The sequence below is a fragment of the Eulemur rufifrons genome, chromosome 6 (assembly GCF_041146395.1).
Source record: "Eulemur rufifrons isolate Redbay chromosome 6, OSU_ERuf_1, whole genome shotgun sequence".
NCBI lineage: Eukaryota > Metazoa > Chordata > Mammalia > Primates > Lemuridae > Eulemur > Eulemur rufifrons.
In genome coordinates this window covers 66,846,424-66,873,762 of record NC_090988.1, presented here as the reverse complement: position 1 = coordinate 66,873,762, position 27,339 = coordinate 66,846,424, and the positions used below count along the sequence as shown (strand labels likewise).

Sequence of the window (27,339 nt, the reverse complement as noted above, 5' to 3'; positions counted from 1 at the left end):
TGTGTCTTCTGGCAATTTAAGTTTAAATCAAACTTTTAGTGAATAGCTGTGATTTTAGCTACTTTTAGCAGATTTCAAATATTTTAGTAATGATCAAATTATTTTCATATAAGTGGTTTTGCAAAGTTCTGGGGATATTAACTCTTCCTAAAAGTTAACTGTATTAACAATAAACATTTATATTCCCACTGGCAGAATGTCTTTCATTAATTTTAAAGAAGAGGGAAAATTAAAGCATTTTCATTGGCTGAGTATCTGAATAGCTTATTTAAGTCTCTTTGTAATAAAAAAATTCAAATAAGGATGTAACCAACTTTGTTCTGAATAATAACTGGTATATTTAATGCTTAAAGTATATGTACTGGAAACTTAGTGCTGTGTTCCATCAAATTTTTGGGTATTATGGCATGCACCTTGAAGTTGTGTAAGCATAAAGCTTTCCCATGTTCTTATAAGTGCTTTACAGAATATTGACAACCCAAAATAAGTGACTGAGGCAAAGATTTCAATCAGTGGCGGCTTATTAAGCAAAAATTTGAGCACTCATCTGGGAAAAGCACAAACCGCAGAGCACCTGTGTGTGACCTGTGCTCTGCAAAGAGGGATTTGGGAATTCAGTACTTAAGGGGAGAGGGCATGCAGAAAGAAAAAGGGGGACAGAGTGGGCATTGAGGCAAATGGTTACATTCTTCTGAGACTTTGGTTAATGCCCAGGAAATCTACATTTTATATAAGATAAGGTGAATGTCTGAAGAGAAAAAGGGAGTAAAAGAAGAATCAATTATGTAGTTGTCCCTGGGTAGGTGGAAGAATGATTGAGCTTGTTCCTCACCTGGGAAGATAAACTTGTAATCAGCCTTATTAGTGTGGAATTCAACAGACTTTAGTTTTAGGAGCTAGACTTAGCTTGCATACCTAAAGTTACAATTGCCATGTCCTTGTTTATGGAAGGCCAGCAAAGAATTTCCTTATGAATGATATGTTGGGACAGTCCTTGAGGATGCCTCAGCCTTTTTACCTTCCCTTGGGCACCTGGCTAAAGCATAATGGCAGTAACTATTCGTTTGGAAGAAGGTATTGCATGACTTGACTCTAGGCTTAACCTTACCTTTTGTATGAGAAGTTGGGGGGTGGTCCTGAGATTTTTATTTTCCTTCGCAGTATCTACTGATAAATTTTTGTTAATTATTTTAAAACCTTCACTACTTTCCTTAAACCCCCAAACCCACCTCTGCCAGCTCGCCTCTAGTAGATGACCTCTCTTCCTTTTTTTTTTTTTTTTTTTTTAACTGAGGTTGAGGCCATCCATTGTGTGTACTTGGCCCCCTCACATTTCCCTCTTCTTTTCTGGTTTGGAGGGAAGAGATATTTTTTTCCCTTTTCCAAAACTTTGATTCTTTTACCTCTTTTCTTGTTCCTGTTTGTTCCTGTCTTCCCCAAAGTAATTACTCTTTAAAAAAGAATTTGTACTCACTGCCTTTCCAGTCTCTTGCCATCCTCCTCTTGTTCCCATCATGTTGCAAAAACTTCTTTTTCTAGTAATATTACTACTAATTGCCAATCCAGTGACCATATTCACTGTCCAATCCTTTTGCTTAGTTTTCAAAAATTGACTATATTCTTTTCTTGAAACTTCTGTTGCCTGCCTTAGGTAAATCTACTACCTACTTTTCCTCCTGTGGTCTTTGACTCCATTTCCTTTGTGTAGCCTTTAGACATAGGTATTCTACCAAAGGTTTTCTTCTTGGTTGTCTTTAATAATTCTTACTGTTCTCCCTTGGTCAGGGCTTTATTTTCGAGGCTCCGAGGTACTTAGATTGAAAGCTACTGATCTAGACTCTTGCAGTGATGGGACTCCTTGGCTCTCTATGGTTGAGATGCTGTAATAGTTAATTTTATGTGTCAACTTGACTGGGCGATGGGATGCCTAAACATTTGGTCAACCATTATTCTGGATACATCTATGAGGATGTTTCTGGGCGAAATAAACATTTGAATTGGTAGACTGGGTAAAGCAGGTTGTCTGCCTAATGTGGGTGGGCCTCAACTAGTTAGTTGAAGGTCTGAAGACTGACCGACCCTCTTAAGAGTAAGGGGGAACTCCTCCTGCCTGACTGCCTTGAAGCTGGAATATTGATTTTTTTTCCCCTCTGCCTTTGGACTTAAACTGAAGCATCAGCTCTTCTGGTTTTTGAGCCTGCCAACTTGGACTGGAACTACACCATTGGCTCTCCTGTGTCTCTTGCTTGTCAATTGCAAATCTTAGGACTTATCAGCTTCATAATTGCATAGAGCAATTTTAGATAGATACAGAGAGATGCTCTGTGCCCCACAGGGGCAGCCCCTTATGTATCTCTCAGCCTCCCAAAGAGACTATCTTGTATTGATGGAGCTTGGCCTAAGATCCCCTTGGCTGAGATGTTGCTCTTTCAGTGATCATAATGGGTGCTGACAGCAATTAGCCGAGAGAGAAAGATTTCCCTGTAAAAAATTACAGAAATTGGATGGTCCCCAAATCCATGTCCCTAGCTCTGGAATAGAATGTTTCTGGAATGGAACATTTCTAGATGATGACCTAAACATCTACATGGATTTCCAAACACAACATATTTATTAGAGAACTTTGTATCTTCCCCTGCAAACAACTTCTTTCTTTCTTCCATATGTTAGCTAATGCCATTGGCAATTTTTTCTTACTGATTATCATATGTGTCTTTCATTCATTAAAAAATGTGTGAGGATATACAATGTGAGGATTGCAAACATTAATCACTTGCAGACCTCACCGTTAAAGAACTTGGGCTAGAAGGGGGAGACAAGATGTGAATATATATAAATGTAGTACAAATTAGAAAGCCTTGAGGGCTACATAAGAAAAATATGCAAGATCAATGGAGGAAAGAGATGATTTGATGCTTAGATTGTTGGTGTGGAGTTTGCGGGTGGGATGGGAGTATGAGTTAAGGGAATAGGTGTAAGAAATATATGTGTATATATTGTTTGTTCCAGAAAGAGTGGAGGGAAAAACCCCTCAAAATGTTAATGTATGAGGTGAAATACTATATCAGCCCAGCTGTTACTTACCCTTTGAGTTAACTTTTCAATTTCTATTTTTACCTTAACGTATGACTAGAGAATTAGTTATTATAATCTGTTTCTGTCACTGTTAATTCAAACTCATAACCTGTTTGAAAGGAAAGACCAAGTTCATGAGGGGTACTGCAAAAATACAACTTTTTTTGTTTGTTGTAAAAAAATCTAAAAATGCTACAGAGAAGATTTGGAATCTGTTTTTAAAATAAGTAAAACATGAAGAACAGTTCATCATGGAAAAATGATTTTTGGGTCAAACAAAACTTCAGGTTTTCTATAACATTGCTCCCACAAAGATCACAATGTTGTTTTTCACATTGTGTTTTTAAGGTTTTTTAAGGAGACTTTTTTGAAAGATAGATTGACATAGTGATTAAGCATGAGACAGGAAAGCTGGGCTGCCTGGGTTGCAATTCTAACTCTGCCTTTATTAGCTGTATGACCTTGTGTGTGCTAATTAACTTCTTTGTGCCTCATATTTTTTCATCTGTAAGATGGGGACAATAGTACCTACATAATAGAACTTTTTGATAAATAAATATATAAATGAATGAATGCCTGTAAATATCTTATAGTAGACCCTGATAAGATAGTAAATCTGAGTAATTGCTAGATGTTATTTTTTAAATAATACTAATAATTAGAAAAGTTTATTTTGTAGAATTAAATACTAATGAAAATTACTGCTACTCTTTTTAGGAAGTTGTTGAAGGAACTACCTAGTGTCTTATATTCTTTAAATTTTATGAGATTTCTATGGCACATTCATTGGTTGTATGTAAGTGAATTTTAACTTGTTTTTAGAAGGAGCAAAAGATTGAGTACCTTCTAAACTGGAAACAAAGTTCTACAAAAGTACAGAATTCAGCAAAATTCTATTCTTGTCCTCAAAGAGCTTTCACATTAGGACAAATATAAAGCAGGATCTAATGATACAATTTTTGGTTCAGACTAAACACTTAGAAGTGCTAGGGGGACAGAATTGTTTCATACTGAGTAATCATAAAGGGCAGGTGAAGTGGCATTCAATTGCACCTTAAAATAGATTTTGACACCTTTGTGGGGGCAGGTTAAGAGGAAGACATTTCAGGCAAAGAGAAAGGTTGAGAGGCAGAATAGCTTGATTTGTGTTTTACAGGAACAGGATATGATTCAAAAGAACGGGGACATAGAAATCTTTTGAAAAATTCTGGGAAATAAGATTGGATTAGATTGTTGGCAGACTTGGAGTGTAAAACCACAGGATTTGCTAGGAAATATCAAATCCCATTCTTTAGAGTACTGTAGTCTATTTGCTGCAGTGCTTTTTCTGTAACACAAATTAATTGATGTCAGTATAATGGGGAAGTAGCATTTGTTCAAACATCTTTGCCAGCATGTTAACATTTTGAAGGAAACGGGCAAACTTTCTTATAATTTAAGAGAAGGCTTTTAGCAATATAAGACGACATTAAGAAAATCACTGAAAATCCTGTAGAAGTGTCCTCTTTTAGTGAAAGTGAGTGGTTTCAAGAACAGTTCCACATTCCACAGTATTAAGCTGTGTGGTGAAACAGCAAATGCAGACAGAAACTGTGAAGAGATTTCCCTTTGAATTAAGAACTTTTTCTGTTTGTTTGGTGAAGAAGTCTATATTCTGTATTATACTTTTAATGTCCTAGCAATTGGTCTTGACTGGAAGCAAGTTCCCTGAAGAACTCATGTATCAAATGAGGAAGCAAGAGCCCCAGAGTTTTAGGTTTCAAAGGATTGAAGACATAATGCTAAATGCAAATGCAAGTGGACATTTAACTGTGCACATACTTTTTACAAGGACTTGTTATTTGTTTTAGTTAGGGATTTGGTTACAGAGTTGATTGAGCTTTTAAAAAATTTTTAAAAATCTCTTTTTTTAAAAAAAAGAAACGGGGTCTCGCTATGTTGCCAGGCTAGCCTCTAACTCCTGGGCTCAAGTGATCCTCCTGCCTTAGCCTCCTAAAGTGCTGGGATCACAGGCGTGTGCCACTTTGCCTGGCCCTGAATTTTATTTTATTTTATTTTTTATTTTATAGACAGGGTCTTGTTCTTTTGCCCAGGGCTGGAGTACAGTGGCATAATCATAGCTCATTGTAACCTTGAATTCCTGGGCTCAAGCAATCCTCCTGTGTCATCCTCCCAAGTAGCTGGGACTACAGGCCCACGCCACCACACCTGGCTAATTTTTTAAATTTTTGCAGAGACAGGGTCTTGCTATGTTGACCAGGCTGGAGTGCGATGGCACAATCATGGCTCACTGCAACCTTGAATTCCTGGCCTCAACCAATCCTCCTGCCTTGGCCTCCCAAGTGCTGGATTACAGGTGTGAACCACTGAGCCCAGCCCCAGTTTTAATTTTAAAGGAAATTTACATTTGAAATTTGTGGCAAATCAGGTGTTTTTACACAGTATGTGAAAACACCTCTAAATGGACTCTGCTGTTTGGCTATGCTTGGAGAGAATGGACCTCCCTAAATGTTGCAAACAAATTTTGACCAGACATAAACTTATCTTTTGAGGGACTGTCAGGATGTTTGTGTAAAAAAGAGGGTAGTCCTTTAATTTCATTTAGCTGTTAACTTTCTGAAGCATTCATTTCAGGAATATTTTGAATGGAAAGCTCTTTAACATTACATTCTTACTGACCAGTATAGCTTGTTTCTACTTTTGAGCGAGTAAAACCAGTGAACTTAAAATAAGGTTTAGTTGGCATTACTTTTACAAAGATAGAAATCCATAATTTAGAACTTTGTTACTGATATGATTTATTTACCTTCATACATTTGTACGTATTTTCATTCAAATGTGTCTGTGCTGTGCTTTTAATATTTAAAAATATTGAATAAAATATTCACTTTAAAAATAAAAACACATTTTTAATTACAGAAAGACCCAAATGGGACCAGTAGTTTGCCAACTGTAAGTTCTCTTCTACAAGAAATCGATGTACAGAACGAGGAGGTGGCAGCTTTTTGTCAATCCATTACAAAGTAAGAAATTTTTCTTTATAAATTACAGATTCTTTAAATTAAATGCTTATTTAAAAAATTTACTTGGGAAATGAGTTTAGTGCTAATAATTCTAAAATTTTAAAAATTTTGATTATTTTCTTGTAGCTAAAATTATAAGTCAAATAGTTAATGGGCACATTAACACAAACTACAGTTGAATAATCCTTACCTGTTAGGGTTCTGAATATTTAAAAGAAATATTTGAGGTCAGACTGCAGACTTCTGACACCCTATTAACCATTGAAAATATGGCTTACGGCCGGGCGCGGTGGCTCACGCCTGTAATCCTAGCACTCTGGGAGGCCGAGGTGGGCGGATCGTTTGAGCTCAGGAGTTCGAGACCAGCCTGAGCAAGAGCAAGACCCCATCTCTACTAAAAATAGAAAGAAATTATATGGACAGCTAAAAATATATATAGAAAAAATTAGCCGGGCATGGTGGTGCATGCCTGTAGTCCCAACTACTCGGGAGGCTGAGACAAGAGGATCCCTTGAGCCCAGGAGTTTGAGGTTGCTGTGAGCTAGGCTGATGCCACGGCACTCACTCTAGCCTGGGCAACAAAGTGAGACTCTATCTCAAAAAAAAAAAAAAAAAAAAGAAAAGAAAATATGGCTTACATGTAAGTTTTGGTATACTTAGAAAGTGCCTACTTTTGTTTTAGAGAGCCTTAATTTTAACATAAACTTTCAAGCATTCAAAATACTGTCCTACTTATTTAAAAGGTGATAGACAAGATTAGAAGAGTAAATATATTTTCTGAAGATTATAAAAATGCATTTCTTAAATATTCTTTCAATCTTAAATGTGTCTAATATTCATTATAGATGAGGAAACTGAGACTCAGAGAAGTAACAAAGTTTGCTTGGCTAGTCAATAACAGAACCAGGTTTCCTTTGCCTCTGGTTAAATGTGTTTTCTTTCCATTATGTCATTGTATTCATCAGGACTTCTGTTATAAATGCTAGAAACCCATATTGAAATTAAATCAGGAAGAGTCATATACTGGTTCACAAACCTATATAGCAGAAAGAGGAAGGATGAGTCAGAGTTCCATAACAGCAAGATCCAGGAATTCACACTGTAAATCCCCTCCTCCCTTAGACTCTCCTCTCCTTTCTCATTCCTTTTCCTTTCCCTCTCCTTCCTCACTTTTCTTCCCCTGCCTTCCCTTCTTGCATGTTAGTTTCATTGTCTTCGGCTGTAGATGGGGCTTTAGAAGACAGGAAATTTAGCCACTGATAACTTTGACTTCATATTCTAATGGTCTCATTAGCAGAAAGGAAAAGGAATCCTCTTAGCCAGCCAGATAGAAAACTCACAGAAGCAAAGAGTGGAACAACAAACATTGTGGCCAAGAGGATGAGATCTGTTATCTAAAGAAGGGAAAGTAGATCACTCACCACTGGGAGATTTATTCTGAATCTAGCATTTTCTTCAGTGTGGTATGCTTTGCTAATAGCAGGATTTGGGGTTCCCAGATCATTTTTGAGTATATACACCATTTTAATGTTAAGGTACATACTAATATTTAACTAGATTTTCTGGACCATTGGTAATGTTATATTAAAACTCTGTCTTCCTTTATGTTACTTTTTAACCAGCATTTCTTTTCTTCAGAATACCTTAGCGGGGGAAAATAACAGTAGAGCCACGTTTTCTTTTTGGCCAAAGTGTTTCCTTAACTGAATTTTTTTTTTTTTTTTTTTTTTTTTTTTTGAGACAGAGTCTCACTCTGTTGCCCGGGCTAGAGTGAGTGCCGTGGCATCAGCCTAGCTCACAGCAACCTCAAACTCCTGGGCTCAAGCGATCCTCCTGCCTCAGCCTCCCAAGTAGCTGGGACTACAGGCATGCACCACCATGCCCGGCTAATTTTTTCTATATATATTTTTAGCTGTCCATATAATTTCTTTCTATTTTTAGTAGAGATGGGGTCTCGCTCTTGCTCAGGCTGGTCTCGAACTCCTGAGCTCAAACGATCCGCCCACCTCGGCCTCCCAGAGTGCTAGGATTACAGGCGTGAGCCACCGCGCCCGGCCCCTTAACTGAATTTTTTTAGCATATATTTTTCAGGAGACATTTAAAATAAAAGGGACATTTAGGTGATTTAATATGCAAATTGAATGTATTGCAGATTACCTATGCCTTTAGGCAGGCCATTATACCATGACGTGTGTGGTTAATGGTTTGAAAATAATGTTACCTTAATGGTTTGGAAATAATCTGTTATACATTTGTTTAGTTCTTTTACTTTTTTCCCCCCAAACAAGCCTTGTATATTTTCTGTTAGGCTGTGTTAAGTAACTGCTGCATTTAAGCTTTGCAGGTTGAAAAATGAAGCTTGCTATGGTCTGCCTTTTTTCCCCCATTTGAATTTTACATTATTTACACAAACCCTGCCACTAAATGAAAATGGTTATTCACACACACACACACACACACACACACTTATGTAATATGAAATCCCAAATGGACTAAAGAGAGAATGAGTTTTTTTTGTAATTTTATTTTCATTAGTAGACTTTCATTGCAACAAATATTTATCAGAGCAGTAAGAAGTGGAGGTATTTTTGAAGCCATGTTCTGGGACCTTCTCTTATTCCCTTGTGGACATGGAGATTGGGGTCAGGAGATATCCTTTGGAGAAATTAGTGGCTCTGTTTTTTCCAGGATGCTCATTTTTGCAGTGGATTTTTAAAACAAGTATTTATACTGTTAATTAGCCAGTTCTTTCACAAGAATGGAAAACAAACACCACATGTATTCACCATTAAATTGGAATTAATTGAACAACACTTACGTGCATATATGGAAATAACACTCATCGGAAATCAAGCAGGTGGGAGGGTGGAGGTGGGGATGAGTAAATTCACACCTAATGGGTACAGTGCACACTGTCTAGGTGATGGGCACACTTGTAACTTTGATTCAAACTGTACAAAAGCAATTTATGTAACCAAAACGTTTGTACCCCTATAATACTCTGAAATAAAATAAAAAATTTAAACAAAAAGACATGCAGAAAAAATATTAGTTATTTCTTTACTTTTTGAAATCTCCTAAAATTATTCATTTAATCATTTAAATTCAGCTGTGAAATTAATATCATGCTGTCAGAATGATATTTGTTTATAGTTAAGATTACTGTATGACAGAATTTAGTGCCGATTCTAGGCCTTGGTTTTTGTTATTGTTTATCTGTGAAATTAAAGAGTTAGACCAGTGATCTCAAGAATCTCTTTCACTTTAAGGTTCTGTAATACATTGATTCAGGATATTTTTCATTATTACTTCATTTTTTGGTTTTTATTTCTTGTTTTTCTTTCCTTTCGCACTTATAATTGACAAAGTTTGCTATCTCTACTAGTTATAGGTCCAGAGAAAGTTCTTATATAATACCAGTTAAATACCAGTAGAAGTTATTGCCACTTCATTTGTGGTCCTTTAGGATAAGACGAGAAACCACACTCCATACCTGTCTTTCTGAATAGCTTTCTAGTCTTCGTTTCTTTATAAATAGCTTAAATCTAGGAAAATAAACCATAAAGGATTTTAGTTTATGTGTAGAGATACTAAATTTCCTGAACTGTAGAGCACCATTAAACAAACAAAACCTTTTCTTTGGGTGATAGGGAAATGGAAATTTTAGAGAAAATAAAAACTGGAGTTAAAAAAAATACTCTTTATAGGTACTTACTTAAGAACATCAAGCTACAATGTATAGCTTAGAGTGTCCATAATAATACCTTATCTGGTCTATTATATTTAAAATGAATAATTTACTCAGCAGTTATTTTAATAATTTAATTTGTTTTTGTATGTTTAAAAGTTTAGTTACCCACAGCCAACATCATACTGAATGGGGAAAAACTGAAAGCACTCCCACTTAGAACTGGAACCAGACAGGGCTGCCCATTGTCTCCATTACTTTTCAACATAGTATTGGAAGTCCTTGCGAGAGCTATCAGGCAAGAGAGCAGAATCAAGGGAGTCCAAATAGGGAAGGAAGAGATCAAACTCTCACTTTTTGCTGATGATATGATGTTATATCTGGAAAACCCCCAGGATTCAACCATGAGACTCCTGGAATTGATTAACGAATATAGCAAAGTCTCAGGCTACAAAATTAATATACACAAATCAGAGGCATTTATATATGCCAATAACAGTCAGTCGGAAAACCAAATTAAAGACTCAATACCCTTCAAAATAGCAACAAAGAAAATAAAATATCTAGGTATATATCTAACTAAAGAGGTAAAGGACCTCTATAAGGAAAACTATGAAACACTGAGAAAAGAAATAGCAGAACTTGCAAATAGATGGAAAAATATACCATGCTCGTGGATCGGAAGAATCAACATTGTTAAAATGTCTATACTACCCAAAGTGATCTACAGATTCAATGCAATCCCTATTAAATTACCAACATCATTCTTTACAGACATAGAGAAAATAATTATACACTTTGTATGGAATCAAAGAAGACCCCGTATAGCAAAAGCAATTTTAAGCAACAAAAACAAAATGGGAGGTATTAATTTGCCAGACCTCAAACTATACTACAAGGCCGTGGTTCTTAAAACAGCCTGGTATTGGCACAAGTGCAGGGACACAGACCAGTGGAACACAACAGAAAATCCAAATATAGAACCATCCTCATATAGTCACCTAATTTTTGACAAAGCGGGAAAGAATATACTCTGGGGACAAGAATCCCTATTCAATAAATGGTGCTGGGAGAATTGGTTAGCCACTTGTAGAAGACTGAAACAGGACCCACAGCTTTCACCTCTCACAAAAATCAAATCACGGTGGATAACAGACTTAAACCTTAGGCGTGATACAATCAGAATTCTAGAAGAAAATGTAGGAAAGACTCTTACAGACATTGGCCTAGGCAAAGAATTTATGAAGAAGACCCCCAAGGCAATCACAGCAGCAACAAAAATAAATGAATGGGACATGATTAAATTAAAAAGCTTCTGCACAGCCAAAGAAACAGTCCAGAGAATAAACAGACCACCTACAGAATGGGAAAAAATTTTTGCATACTACACATCAGATAAAGGACTGATAACAAGAATCTATTTAGAACTCAGGAAAATCAGCAAGAAAAAATCAAGCAACCCTATCAAAAAGTGGGCAAATGACATGAATAGAAACTTCTCGAAAGAAGATATAAGAATGGCTAACAAACATATGAAAAAATGGTCGACATCCCTAATCATCAGAGAAATGCAAATCAAAACCACAGTGAGATATCACTTAACTCCAATGAGAATGGCCTTTATCAAAAAAACCCAAAACAACACATGTTGGCGTGGGTGTGGAGAGACAGGAACACTCATACACTGCTGGTGGGACTGCAAACTAGTGCAACCCCTGTGGAAAGCATTATGGAGGTATCTTAAACAGATTCAAGTAGACCTGCCATTTGACCCAGCAATCCCATTACTGGGCATATACCCAAAGGAAAAAAGGTCATTCTTTAACAAAGACACATGTACCCGAATGTTTATAGCAGCACAATTCACAATAGCAAAGATGTGGAAACAACCCAAATGCCCATCAATACATGATTGGATTAGTAAGCTGTGGTATATGTATACCATGGAATATTACTCAGCTATAAGGAATGATGAAGATACGACATCTCTATGGTTCTCCTGGAGAGAGTTGGAACCCATTATATTAAGTGAAGTATCCCAAGAATGGAAAAACAAGCATCACATGTACTCACCAGAAAATTGGTTTCCCTGATCATCACCTAAATACAAATCTGGGAACGACACCAATTGGATATCAGACTGAGGTGGGGGGTGGGGGAGGGGATGGGGGTATGCCTACACAATGAGTGCATTGCGCACCGTTTGGGGAGTGGTAACACTTGAAGGTGCTGACTCGGGAAGTGGGGGTGGGGAAGGGAGGGATATATACCTCATGATGGGTGCAACGTGCACTACCTGGGGAACAGACATGCCTGGAGCTCTGACTTGGGGGGAAAGGCGGTACAGGAGCAACATATGTAACCTGCAATTCTGTATCCCCCATAACAAGATAAAATAAAAAAAAAAAAAAAAAAAAAGTTTAGTTACAATGTAAAACAAAACAAAAAAAAAACCCCACCCAGCTGTAAGGAATCTATTACATTTCAGGTGTTTTGGTATATGTTTTTGTGATTTTTAGAAAGTAAATAAACCATGAGAACAGGAGAAATCATCAGCTTTACAGAAAAACAAAGACATGCTGTAGTTTCTGGACCTGGTATCTTCCATGGTATCAAGCAGATACAGAAAGGACTCATTTTAAAAGCATTGTATGTGGTTAACTGTTTTTAAGGGTGTAAGTTCAGTGACGTTAACTGCATTCACACTGTTGTGTAAAAGAAAGGACTGATTTTAAGAAAGGGAAATAAAGAAGACCTCCTTTCCCCCCAAACAAAGCCAAGTTCATTAAATGTAACTTTTATCACTGGAATTTTTGTCTAATAAATTCGTGTTTTCTGAGCTATCATCAGGAACTTCTGTGTTTACTTTTATTATCCTTAAGGGTTTCTGACAATTGACGACTTGCTTAGATATAGACAAAATTCTCTGCCATGTTATATATTAGTTAATTTCATTATTTGACGTGAACATCTGTCTTATTCTGCTTGTGTTGTTATAAAGGAATACCTGAGACTGGGTAATTTATAAAGAAGAAAGGTTTGTTTGGTTCATGATTCTGCTGGCTAATATAGATCAGGCATCTAGTGAAAGCCTCAGGCTGCTTGCACTCATGGTGGAAGGCAAAGGGCATGTGCAGAGATCATATGGTGAGAGAGGAAACAAGAGAGAGAAAGGTGGGGAAGGTGTCATGCTTCTTTGTAACCACCAACTTTTATGGGAACTAATAGAGAATTCCCTTATTACCAGTAGAATGGCACTAAGCCATTCATGAGGGATCTGCTTCCATGATCCAAACACCTCCCATTAGGCCCCACCTCTAACATTGGGGATCAAATTTCAGTATTCAATTTCGGGGGGAGCACACATCCAAACCATAGCAACACCTATTTCATAAGCTGTAGAAAACAAGAGAATACCAAGCAATGAGAAATAATGAGAATCTTAGGCTAAGTTCCCTGAAGGTCTTGCCATTGTGTTGCGGAGTGGTAAGCTTGGCAGCAATTAAATGTCTAAAGATAAGGTGTATACATTTAAAGGTGCAGTTCCAGTATCCATTTAAGATTATTAAAGTACTTTCTTTTATTACATTTCTTTTTAATATTGGATTCATTGTGTCACTTAAGATGAAAGTGCTGAAACCAGATTTATTCATTCAGTAATTGATTTATTTGACAAGAAGCTTGTGGTGCTTATCATGTACTAGGCAGTGTTCTTAAGTGCTTTATAAAGTTACATACTTCTCACAACAACTCTATGAGGTAAGTAATAGTATTATCCCTAGTTTATAGAAGAAGAAAGTGAAACAAGGAGACTCAATAACTTACCCAAGGTCACACAACTAATAAGTAGTAAAGTTAGGATTCAAACTAAGGTAACCTGGCACTAGTGGCAGTGCAATAGCCATTACATTTGCTGCCTCTCCAAAACCTTTCTTCCTGTCAACTCAAACTATTTTATTCTCCTTCTATGACTTAATTATTTTAATCTCCACCGAAGGAAATAGATAATACTTCCAGCATTCATTCCATTCATAGCCCTGTGAAAAGCAGATGGAAGGACTGGCACCAGTCTTCCAACCTCCAGAAAAAAGTCAGTTAAAGGAAGCCCACAAGTATAAAGAAATCATTAAATTCCCTTTTGTCCTCTAATAACAGCAATGCTGTCTGGAGATAAGCCATACACCATATTCATGTATTTAAATTTAAACTGTGTTGCTCCAGTGAATACCTTTGCCTGCAAGTCTTCCAATTCCCTAAGTTTTAGAATTTAGAAATCATTAAGCATGTAAAACTCCCTTGGCTATATTCTTTTTTCATTGTCTACCAACTAAAAACAATGTTTGTAGGAAAAAGTTCCTTAGGGAAAAAAGATTTTTTAAAGACAAAAAACCTTTTATCTCTCTGGCCATTACAGTTTTAGGGCTACATTGCCTGTATTGTCAGTAATTCATTTAAAATGTACCGTTTTGTTTAACTATACCGTGTGGCAAAAGAATCTGAAGCAGAGAACCTCATTTAATGCCATTTATCCAATGTGTGCTTGAATAATGTTGATAGTGTTACCAAAGATATCCTGGCAGTAGTAATCTCTTCCTTTTCCTTGAGTTCCTTTTATGTGAAAGGCTAATACTGGTATTTGGAATTTTGACAGAGGTTCATTCATTGCAGTTCTCACAAGCTGCTTTAGAGTTGGACAAAGACACAGAATTGAGTGGCTGTAAACATGTAAAGTCTTGTTCAGAGCTCTTAAATGCAGCTTTTTAAAAAAGAATTTAATTTCTTCTTTCTTGTGAACAGATTGAAGACCAAATTTCCATATACCAATCATTGCACAAATCGAGGCTATTTGTTAAGTCCAGTCACAGTGCAAAGAAACATATGTGGAGAAAATGCTAGTGTGAAAGTCTCCATTGAAATTGAAGGATTTCAACTACCAGTTACTTTTACATGTGATGGTAAGTTTGTAGGTCTGTTGGGGGGAAAGTGTTTAAAATATCAGTATTATCATTCTTTTAATAAACTAACTTTGTTATCTTTAGGTGTCTTTTTGGCATTCATTTTCTGGTTAGCACTAGTGGGGAAACAGGTTATCTTTATAACTACATATTTCTCTGAGAAGTGCTGAGTAACTTTTGTTAATCAGTGGCTCTTGGGTACAACCCATAAGGATTAGATAGAAAAGCTAATTATAATCTTTTAATTTTTTTTTTCTTTTTATGGCAAGAAGAATGTTTGTTTATAAATGGTTTTGGTAAAATCGAAATTCCAGGTATCATGTTAAGTTCCTCTAAGGAGAAGATAATTCTCTGACTGGACATGGTGGCTTATGCCTGTAATCCTAGCACTTTGGGATGCCAAGGTGGGAGGATCATTTGAGGTCAGGAATTCCAGACCAGCCTGAGTGAGACCTCCTCTGTACAAAAAAATAAAAAATTAGCTGAGTGTGGTGGCACGCACCTATATTCCCAGCTACTCGGGAGGCTGAGGCAGGAGGATTGCTTGAGCCCAGGAGTTTGAAGTTGTAGTGAGCCACGATGACACCACTGCACTCTAGCTGGGGCACAAAGTATAAGACTCTCTCTCAAAAATAAAATAAAATAAAATAAAATTATCCTTTGGTTTTTATTCTCCCTTCCAAACTTGGTGTGGGTATCCTCTCTAGAGATACATCCCCAAAGCATGTAGGACATTTTTTGTTAATAGCTTTATTGATTGATTGATAGACAGAGTTTCACACTGTCACCCAGGCTGGAGTGCAGTAGTGTGTTCATAGCTCACTGCAGCCTCAAACTCCTGGGCTCAAGTGGTCCACCTGGCTCAGTTTCCCGAATAGCTAGAACTACAGACATTTGCTCCCATGCCTGGCTAATTTTTAAAAATTTTAGTAGAGACGGTCTCACGATGTTGCCTGGACTGGTTTTAAACTCCTTGCTTCAAGTGATCCTCCTGCCTGGATCTTCCAGAGTGCTGGGATTACGGGCGTAATTCACTATGCCCAGCCTGTTATAGTTTTTTAAAACTGCTTTTATTTCTTTCAGAGTTTATTACATTTCATAATGTGTATTATTTTAATGGGATGCCAACAGTGGAATAAAATCCTATATTTCTACAGTACTTTGGCCTAAGAATTATTGCCATTTTTTTTCTTAATAAGGTTATGACTAGGGATATGTCCAATATTTGGATACATTCTTTCTAGCTTTGTACTTTTGAAGGACATATGAAAAAATATAAATCTGAAACAGAAAAATGTTAGCCAACTGTAACAATCATTCTTTTAGTTTCTAAAGGAAACTACCATAAATTTTGGTTTTGGGAATCATTTAGGTATACAGTAAGAATTAATACTAAAGTTCAAAAGTTCAGTGGGCATTTTGATTAAAATAAACATGAGTAAGCATTGATAGCAAATGTCTTAATTTGTATCAAATTTTGACTTACTACATTAAATCTCACTAATCTTGAAGTATTTCAAATGTCTGTTGTTTGGTTATTCATAAATGTGCACATTTATAACGTATACCTCTGTTAGAAAGTATAACCAAATTATGGTAGAAGTGGTTTGGGTGTTCAAAGTATAAATGTCACCTTACATTTGACTATTCAGAAATGTAGCTGTTATATTAGAGGTTATTATATTAGATAGATAGAGGCCTTGTCTGCCAAGCCACTGATTTTCATGTAGTTTTAATGTAATCACTCTCTTTTAAAAATTAAACATAGAAGCTTTAAGTATAGAAATAGGTTACTTTAAAGGTAACTTTAAAAGTTTTTAATGTGTTGTAATCTTAGTATCCATCTTTTGCCAAGAATGATAATTGAACAATACTGCTACTTGCTATATTTTTATTCTTCATTGGAAAATTTACTGGGCACATGTCAAACATTTAAAATAGTGATTCTTTTCTTACAATTTATTTTAAATAATTGTTTGCTAGATACTGCTAAATGTCATCTGTGGGGGACTGGTTCCAGGACCTCCCTTGGATACCAAAAATCTAGGATGCTCAAATCTCTGATATAAAAAGCATAGTATTTGCAAATAATCTATGCACATCCTCCCATGTACTTTAAATCATCTCTAGATTACTTATAATATATAATACAATGTAAATGTTGTGTAAATAGTTGCTGTACTATATTGTTTAGGGGATGATGACAAGGCAAAAAGTCTGCACATGTTCAGTACAGATATAGTTTTTTTCTTTTCAAATATTTTCCATCTGAGATCAATTGAATCCACGGATGCAAAGCTCACGGATGGGGGTACCAACTATATTAGGTTAAATAAAACATATTATTAAAATTAGTTGACCTTTTTCCTTTTCCTTTTTTCAATGTGGCTACTGGAATATTTTTAATTATATATGTGGCCTATGTGGCCTACATATTTGGCTTACATTATATTTCTATTGTACAGTGCTATCTTATTTTTTTTTCTTTTTTTCTGGGTTTTTTTTTTTTTGTCTTTTTTGTTTCTTTTTTTTTTTCTTTTTTTTCTTACTTGGCTTCTGAATTGCAAATATAGTGCTATCTTAGATTATACAGTCTTGTACATTCTTGTATAAGTATATACTTAGAGGTACATGAATAAAATGAAAATGATGACTAACTCTTTTACAGTGAGTTCTACTGTAGAAATCATTATAATGCAAGCCCTTTGCTGGGTACATGATGACTTGAATCAAGTAGATGTTGGCAGCTATGTTCTGAAAGTTTGTGGTCAAGAGGAAGTGCTACAGAAGTAAGTTCATTTAACTACTGAATATCTTTGGAAATTTCATTTTAATTAGGAATTTTTTAAGTTAAATTTATAATAAAAACATACATTGCGTCCTATTTGAGTTGATTCATCGGATCAGTAAACTTGTATTGAGATATACTATGTCTAAGATGTCATATCTAAAGACAGCGGTGAGATTTCAGAGATAAGTAAGACCTGGTATTCCCTTAGGAAATTTATAGTCATATACAGGAGGAATTGCAGGCAATTGGTTAATAAGTTAATATAATGTTTTTTTCTTTTTGTAAAGAGTCAATAGCCACATTATTATTATTATTATTTTTTTTTAGAGACAGAGTCTCACTCTGTTGCCCAGGCTAGAGTGCCGTGGCATCAGCTTAGCTCACAACAACCTCAAACTCCTGGGCTCAAGTGATCCTTCTGCCTCAGCCTCCCGGGTAGCTGGGACTACAGGCATGCACCACCATGCCCAGCTAATTTTTTCTATATATATTTTTAGTTGTCCAGCTAATTTCTTTCTGTTTTAGTAGAGATGGGGGTCTCGCTCTTGCTCAGGCTGGTCTCGAACTCCTGAGCTCAAACCATCCACCCGCCTCGGCCTCCCAGAATGCTAGGATTACAGGCGTGAGCCACCATTCCCGGCCTAATAGTCACATTATTATAGCCTCCATTTTCCTTTTGTGTCATGCACTGTTACTTTATGGACAGTAGTCAGCTGTAATTTGTTTTTAGTTGCCTAAAATAATAATTATGTGAATCTTTTTCTTAACCAGTTAATTTGTTATATCTAGCATTTAGTCTAATTGTTTTATAGATTTCCTTCTCCTAGACTATTAGAAATGCCCTGTCCCTATTTTTCTTATTTCCTTCTTCACCTTTGTCTTCCTCTTCTTCACTTTGACTCTTCTCATAAAGAATAATTCCTGTTTAAATGCTCACAGTTGGTTAAAAAGTGATCTCTGTATTTTACCATTCTCTTCAGTTTCTGATTCAGATGTAACTTATATTTTACTCTCACCTCTATAATTTCTAATTTGAGTAGTATAGTGAATAATTAATATATTTTAACAGTAACCATTGCCTTGGAAGTCATGAACATATTCAAAACTGTCGAAAATGGGACACAGAGATTAGACTACAACTCTTGACCTTCAGTGCCATGTGCCAAAATCTGGCCCGAATAGTAAGTGTGTACTTTATAACTGATTTGCATTTGGTTGAATCTCTGTAATTCTGCTAATTAACCAATTTTCAATTTGTACATGTTTCAAGAATTCTGGGTTGGAATGGGGTGATGAAATGATCATCAACAGGAGTTCTTTTCAAGCAGATTCCGGAGATTTTCATTCATGGAGGTTTAGATAGCATACTCCTCAGAGGCAGAGGCATATTTGAAAATCAAAGTGGAGGAATTAGAAGTTTGATTTGTAATAGTTTTACATACAAGTGAAAACATCAGGGTCAGTCAAGGAAAATGAGGATTAAGGAAAGATTTTGAAAACTAAATATGGGTTGGGGGGAAAAAAGGTCCATATTGACCTTTGTACCAAACTGAGAAAAATAAATTATTTCTCAAAAAATGAAAACTAATTCCTTGTTTTAAAAGTCCAGTACTTCAGCAGGTGGATGTTCTCAAAAAACAAAAAGTTCAGTACTTTTTTTTGAGGTTAAAGCAAAATACAATGCAGGAAATTTAGCCATTGTATTACTGTATAAACCCTTGGTGAATTTATAAGTGAAGTTATAATCTCTAAAGAGAATTACTCATTTGGTAGAATTTTAGATGGAAAAATACCAGTCATTTCTACTTTCTTTTTTTTTTGGTTTTCTTTTCTTAGGTTTTGTTTCTATGTTAGGTAGAATTTATTTCATTTGGATGGAAACTATTTCACAAAATTCAGTACATTTTGGCAGTCATTAGTAACTTTTCAGTTTCTTAACAAATGATGTTTTTGACTACATTTACATAATGTGGACTTATGATAGAAGAGACCAGTACCTTGTTTACTAGGGGTTGGAAGGGAGTGGGAGGAAACTTGATTACCATTAGAAAAAATAATGCAGAAATTGAAGTGATGTCTTCCCCATCTGATCTCCATCCCACCTTCATTTGGCTGTCAGCCATCTTTAAAAGTATTTTTAGCTCTCTAATTCTCTCTGTATAGGCAGAAGTAATTTTTGCTTTAAGAGCTATTTATATATCAGAAACTAGACTTAAAAGCATTTATATTTTCCATTAAAAAAACAAAAGTTTTTTCAGAGTATTGAGTCACTTTTATAATTGAGTCAATTATAAATATTTAATTCTGATAGTATTTTTTCTTCAGTTCTGAAAAAATCACTTTAATTTCAATATTTCATCATATACTTAACTATATTTAATTTGACAATAGAAAGACCAAGGAGTGGATTTGATTTTTTTTGGTAAACATTTGTGTATATGTGTTTGTTTAGGCAGAAGATGATTCAACACCTGTGGATTTGAACAAACACTTGCATCAAATAGAAAAACCTTATAAAGAAGTCATAACAAGGTATAGCATCCAAAGCATTAATTACAGGTTTTCAAACTTTGTTTTTGGATGTGAATACATTTCTTTTGGTGATTAAAACACTCATTTTTGTATATAGGGCCCTTCAGCCACAATAACTGTTCTTTCTTTCAGACACCCTGTTGAAGAACTCTTAGATTCTTATCACAACCAAGTGGAGTTGGCTCTTCAAATTGAAGTAAGTCTTTTTTTTTTTTTTTAAGACTTTAGACATTTTATGAAATGAATGAAAATTAATAAAAGGGTCTAAAGGGTGAAGTGCAAATCTGTAAAATTCTGAAGTAAGTCTTAATTTACATTTTGACATGATTTAAAGATTCTTGTTTCCAGTGCTAGTGTTGGCATTGATTAAATATTTTAGAACTTTTAAAACTATAATTTTTAGGCCAGGCAAGATGTTGTGTGCCTATAATCCCAGCACTTTGGGAGGCAGAAGTGGGAGGATCACTTGAGGTCAGGAATTTAGAGGCTAGCCTGGCAACATAGCAAGACCCTGTCTCTACAAAAAAATTAAAAACTTAGCTGGGTGTCGTGGCACACACCTGTAGTCCTAGCCACTTGGGAGGATCACTTGAGCCCAGGAGTTTGAAGTTGCAGTGAGCTATGATCACACCACTGCATTCTACCCTCGGTGACATAGCGTGACCCTGCCTCTTAAAAAAAAACAAAAAAGCAAAAAGGAAAAACTATATTCTTGATTTTGATGTTTGATGTCTTATTTTCTGACCCAACTTTTTAACAAAAATTCTCAATAATGCTTGTGTCAACATGTTTACTTTCACTTCAGCTTTATTACTAAGAGGAACCTTCAGTTTAATTCAAAGAGCATTTATTGGATGCTTACTAAAGGCTAAATGCTGGAGTTACGAAAATGGATGATCTAGTCCCCACCCATAAGGAACTTATAAACTAGTGGTAGGATATTTAAACAAAATTTCAGTATAGTATAGTAAATGTGTAGTATAATTGTATGTGTTGAATTCTTTGGCAGATCAAGCAAGGGCACCTTATCTAATTTGAGGGTTTGGGGAAGGCCTCTTAAAAGGAATGTTACCTGAGCGAAGTCTTAAACAGTATGAATTAGCTAGAAGAAAGTTGGGAAGGGCATAAATAGGTGCGATACTTATGTGGAAGTATAAGCAGTTCTGTAGTAGAGTATAAAATGTGAAATTAGGATTGGGAGATAACATTGAAGATAGCCAGACATAAGTTGCCACTTTGTAATCCAAGTTAAGGAATTTTACTTTATCTTCTAGGTCAAGGGACCACTTTCTGTTTTTGTAAATAAAAAAATTTTTTAATACAACCACAGTGATTTGTTTATATATTGTCTATTGCCATTTTCATTTGTAGTGTAACACTAGAGTTGAGTAGTTGGAACAGAAATAGTACAAAGCCTAAACTATTTACCGTTTGGCCCTGTACAGAAAAAGTTGGCTGACCCCCGCTTCAGGCACTTACAGTGTTTTTATTGAATGGTGGGGAGTAGGGTGGGGTGAGTGACTTGTTTAGTCCTGCGCTCTGAAATTATTCTGGCCATACTTTGGAAGTTAGATTTAAGGTTGGGATTGGTTTTGTGGAGACTACTTAGAAAGGTTTTCCATAGTAGTACAGCTGAAAGATGATGAGCATGGTGAAGGTACAAAGGAGGGAACTGACAATATGTAGGAGACAAGATTGATAAGATTTTGGTAGGTGATTGGATACGAGTAATAAAGAGGAAAGAGTGTGAGTGTAGGATGACTTTCAGATTTCTAGCTAGTACATTCTTACCAGCATTCATTCAAAAAATATTTACCAAGTATCTCCTCGTTATGAGGCAATGTTGTAGGTACTGAGAAATGGCAGTGAACAAAAGAAACTGTACTTCCTGCCCTTAGAATTTACTTTATAGTTGGAGGACACAGACAATAAAATAAACCAGCAAAATGTATGTTATATCAGATGGTAAGGGCTGTAGAGAAAAATATAGGAGGAGAATAATATTGTAACTTCAAATAGGGTAATCAGAGAAGGCCTCACTGAGAAGAAATGAACTTGAACAAAGACCTCGAGTAGGAAGGAAAGGGAGAAGCTGTCTGGTCATATGGGGCATGAGTGTTCCAGGGAGACAGAACAATAAATACAATGGCCTAAGGAGGGAGTGTGCCTGGAACATACAAGGTGTGCTAGGCCCTTGGAGCTGTAATAGAGGGGGTGGTGGGCAAGAGTGGAAACAAGTCCATTAGGAAGATATTTTGCTAGCCATGGAGAGGGGATGATGGCCTGGACCAGGGTGATTGTAGTAGACAGTGATGAGAAGGGTTTGAATGCTGTGGTATATTTTGAAATTAATGCCAGGAAGATTTACCCATAGATTAGATTTGGAACATGAGAAGAGAGAAGAATTTAGGGTAACTCCTAAGATTTTCTACCTGAGCAACTGAAAGTTTGGAGTTACCTTCTAGTGAGATGTGGAAAACCGAGAAGAACAGGTTTGGAGGAAAGATTAGGAACTCACCTTGGATGTTTTGTTTAAGATGACTATTATTCATCCAAATAAAGATACTGAGTAGGTAGTTGACATAAATCTCAAATTTTGTATTGGATATCCAGGATAGAGATAATAAACTTGAGAATCATCAGAAAATAAACAGTATTTTGCAGCTCTAAGACTGGATGAGATCACCAGGAAAATTATTGTGGTGCAGAAGAAAAGAGTTACCCATCTTAAAATAAAATAAAAAATCCACATCCATCTGTAGCACCACCCCACTTCTCTATTCTCCTTGCAGCAAAACTCCTGAAAGTTATGCTTTTGCTGCTTCCATTTCCTCTCTTCACATTCTTTTATGAACCAACTCCAGTCAGTCTTGTTCTTAGTGTGTTCCTGAAGCTGCACTTACTAAGGTCATCAAGGACTTCCATGATCCTGAATCTAGTCGTCAGTTCTTAGTCTTTACTTTTCTTTGATATAGTTGATTATTTCTTCCTTCTTGAAATACTTGTCTGGCCTCAGGGATATCACCTTTTTGGTTTCCCTGCTTCCATTGGCTACTCTATCTCACTCTCACCTGTGGCTTCTTCCTTATGATCTCTTTATCTTCCTCACTGCTAAATATTAAAACAAGAAGTCCTCAATTCTGGGACCTCTTCTCTCTATATTTACATCATAGATGATCTTGCTACACCCCTATGCTGATGACTGTAAAATTTATATGCCTACCCTTGACCTTTTCCCTCAACTCCAGACTCAGATATCTACTACTTGACATCTTTATGTGAATGCCTAATTAATTAACATCTAAAATTTAGTATGTACAAAACCAAATTTTTTATGTTACCCTTCATATCTATTCATTGATCAGTCTTCCCCCTTTTTTTAGACTTTGTTTTTCAAGAACAGTTTTAGGTTCAGAGCAAAACTGAGAGGAAGGTACACAGATATTTCCCATATGCCCTCTGCTTTCACACATGCACAGCCGCCTCTGTTATTCCCCCTTCTTAATAAATGGCAACTCCTTTCTTCATTTGCTCAGGCTAAAGCCTTAGAGTCATCCTTAACTTCTCAAGAAAAATATCCTTCACATCCCACATTCAATCTAATTCCTGTGAGCTCTACCTTGAGATACATTCAGAATGTGACCACTTTTCATCACTACCAAAGCTACAGCCCTAGTTGGTTGCAGTAGTTCCTTACTAGTCTCCCAGCTTCTACCCTTGTCCTTCTACAGTCTGTCTTCCAAAGTCAACCAAAATGATCTTTTAAAGATAAATTACTAAGTGCAGTGTGGTATCCTGGATTATATCCTGGAAGAGAAAAAGGTTGTTAGTGGAAAAACTGGTGAAATCTGAATAAATTCTGAAGTTGACTTAATAACAATGTACAAGTATGAATGTCTTAGTTTTGACAAATGGTTATGTAAGATGTTACTTAACTTAGTTTCCTTTAATGTGATATGGGTACTCTATGTATGAATTTTGCAGCTTTCTGTAAATCTAAAATAATTTCTAAAGAAAAAGTTTTATTTAAAAAAATGAAAATAAAAGCAGAAAGTAAATGTAACATAAGAGAAAGTCTAAGCCAAAGGATGGTTCTTTGAAAAGTTAAATAAACGTTATAAACTCTTTAAAAAGTTAGATAATTCCACTCTTGCTAAAAATCCAGTTTACTGCCTTACTCAGTAAAATTCAAAGCCCTGATTGTAGTTTCACCGTCTGACCCACTACCTTTCTGATCTGGCTTCTTATCACTTCCCTTTCTTTTTTTCTGGTTAGTTTTCTGCCAGGTATGCTCCCCATTGGGGACCCTTGTGTTTGTTGTTCCCTCTAATGCTCTTCCCCCAGATATTTGCCTAGCTCACCCTTTCACTTTATTAAGGTCTTATACTCAAATGTCATCAGAGGACTCTTCACTAACCATTGTATGTAAAATACTAACTGTGTATCATATGTACCCCTCCTTTATTTTTTATAGCTTTATTGAGGTATAATTTACACATCATAAAATTTACCCGCTGTATATATACAATTCAGTGATTTTTAGTAAGTGTATAAAGTTGTACAATTATCACTACTATCCAGTTTTAGAACATTTTCATCACTCCCAAAAGTTTCCTTATACTAATTTGCAGTCAATTCCCACTCTAATCCCTAGCCCCAAATAACTTCTGATCTGGGTCCTGTCTTATAGATTTGCCTTTTCCAGTCATTTCATGTAAGCAGAGTCATACACTATGTAGTTTTTTACACCTGGTTTCTTTCTCACACCATACCGTTTTAGAGGTCCATCCATGTTGTAGTATGAATGTTATATAGTATGTATCTGTAGTTTGTTCCCTTTTTTATTGCTGAGTATTATTCCATTGTATGGCTATACCACATTTTGTTTATCCATTTACCAAATGATAAACATTTGGGCTTAAATTTATAGTTTTTGGTTGTCATGAATAATGCTGCTATAAACACATTTATGTATAAGTCTGTGTGTGGATATATGTTTTAGTTTCTCTTGGATAGGTTTTATGGGGAGATCAGGAAATTGCAAAAGTATTGTTGTTTGTTTTTATCTTTAAGAGATGGGATCTGGCTATGTTGCCCAGGCTGGCCTCAAATTCCTGGGCTCAATTCATTCTCCCACCTTAGCCTCCTGAGTAGTTGGGACTATGGGCATGAGCCACTACACCCAGTTAGGAAGTTGGAGAAGTTTTGATTGCTCTTGGCCTTTAGTTTCTGGAGATGAGATGTTAATTTATTTTGCTAAAATGAAGTTAGGGTGGCAATAGGGTTTTTGAAGCAAAGAATGATGGTTTGGTTTAATATTCTATGGGGAAAGGGGAAGGAGAACTGACCAAGGACAGATGAAAGAAATGCTGCGTGGCATGGAGGTTCCTGCTAAAATCAGGGACTCTTCCTGCTGAAATTGGGGACTGTTCTGTGTGGTTGTGAGATTTTCTTAGAAGTACTCGGCTGTGTGGTAGAAGAAGCAGAGGAGAGAGTTTGGTCAGAATGAGGGTGTGAGGGCTAGAAGCAAAGGAGCTTGTGATCAGAGTATGATGCTGTAGGTAAGGCACTGACAGGGTACAGTTTGGTGGTTTAAGATATTGTGAATTTTCCACATGAACATTTATGGAACTGAAGCTTTTATTACAGGATATAGAGTAGAAACTCAGATAAATATCCAGAGCAAAAATATGGCATGCATTGGGGGATGACCACATGTGAGTAGGGAGGCATATCAGTGTGGGCCAGTCAGGAGACGGAAACTATACTAGTTATTTGAACAGGCAAATTTAAAGAATTGTTAATTAGTAAAAGATGGTTAACTATTCAAAGGGGTGAAAGAGGACATGTAAAACAGGAGTTGGTATACTCTGGCTCAAACAGCGAATCTGATCTGCTCCCCATGTTTGCAAATAAAGTTTTATCGGATCACAGCCATGGTCATTTGCTTATGTATTGTCTGTGTTTCCACATCTTAATGGCAGAGTTGAATTGTGACAAAGGCTATATGGCCCACAAAGCCTAAAATATTTACTGACTGGCCTTTTAAAGAAAAAATTTGCCACCCCCACTTTAAGGGTTCTCGAAATAACAAATGTAAAAAAGCTGCTGTCACCTCTAGGCTAAGGAAAGATGGACAGTGAAGAAACTCTAAGAACTTATGCTAAGACCTCTATCTACCCCAACCCCGGACCAAAATTTAGCCTCTCCCACAGGAACACACACGTTGCCTATGGCAAAGAAACATGCTAGAGGACTTTATTTAGAGCTGTCAGATACGAAGAGCATGGACTGAGGGTGCAAGTAGAACTGGTCTTTGAGGAACACTGAGCTCTAACGCTGAATTTTAAAAAATAGAGGACTGGAATCCGGATGGGAAGTATCTTCCTAATGTTCTTGCATGCGAGTGTCTCTTCTGTGTGTTCTATTGACAAAACCTAACATTGTGCCAGCTGGCAAAGAGAACTGTTTATAGGGTCTAGCTCTAGTATCACAAAGTAGAGCAAAAGAAGAGTAGATTTTGAAACTGATGGATAATGAATTGATAATTGGCACATAAAGAATGATACGGAATGGTATAGGAAAATGGCCTGAGTGTCAAAACTGGAAAGGTTTTTGCATGAAGATAGAGTGAAAGGAAGCAGAATATAGGTCGAGTAAGCAAAAATGGGGTGCCAGAAAACAGACCTTCAGGCCCTGAGGACTTCAGGGTAATTGGGTGTTTTAGAAAATTAGGTGGTTTCATTTAAGCTTGAAGGTGAAGGGAATGTTCAGTATATGCTAAGCCAAGCCTTAAGGGTGGAAAAATTTAAATTTTTAAGGGATGGTATAGTACTGAGTTTCAGCCCATTCTAACAGTACTTGGCATAAAAGTTTGGCATAAATGTTTTATGAATTAATGAATAGGTTTCTTAATGAGGTATGTACTTCTCATTAAGAGTAGAGACAGGTAAGTGATTTTACAATATTTTAGTACATGTATACTTTTGGATCATGGTGAAATCAACTATGATGGCATGATACAGAAGAATTGTCCTCAAAGAAGTTTTTTTTATCAGATAAAACTTATAAAGTAATGGTTATATAGATGTAAATGATGCTTAAAAGTTAATGTTGCCCAGTGTTATTAATATGTGACCAACCTCTGAAGAAGTTGGTTTTTGATACCAAATTTTTGCAGGAGGAAGAGAAGGATTATTTTCAATGTGGAAATTATTCACAAATGAGAATTAAAATATAGTTCTAGTTTTAGTAATTTGCTACTAATTTTTTGCT

At 36.1% G+C, this 27,339-nt stretch overlaps 1 protein-coding gene across 2 annotated transcripts in view; it reads left to right on the top strand.

Moving 5' to 3' along the window:
- Nucleotides 1-27,339, top strand: part of PIK3C2A (phosphatidylinositol-4-phosphate 3-kinase catalytic subunit type 2 alpha) — a 94,400-nt gene that overhangs the window by 28,747 nt on the left and 38,314 nt on the right. For both annotated transcript variants that reach the window (XM_069471186.1, XM_069471185.1), the window contains 6 exons: nucleotides 5,995-6,098; nucleotides 14,584-14,741; nucleotides 17,410-17,530; nucleotides 18,602-18,713; nucleotides 19,985-20,064; nucleotides 20,197-20,260. In XM_069471186.1, the coding sequence (XP_069327287.1) occupies nucleotides 5,995-6,098; nucleotides 14,584-14,741; nucleotides 17,410-17,530; nucleotides 18,602-18,713; nucleotides 19,985-20,064; nucleotides 20,197-20,260 (639 nt within the window). The remainder of the gene's footprint in view (nucleotides 1-5,994; nucleotides 6,099-14,583; nucleotides 14,742-17,409; nucleotides 17,531-18,601; nucleotides 18,714-19,984; nucleotides 20,065-20,196; nucleotides 20,261-27,339) is intronic.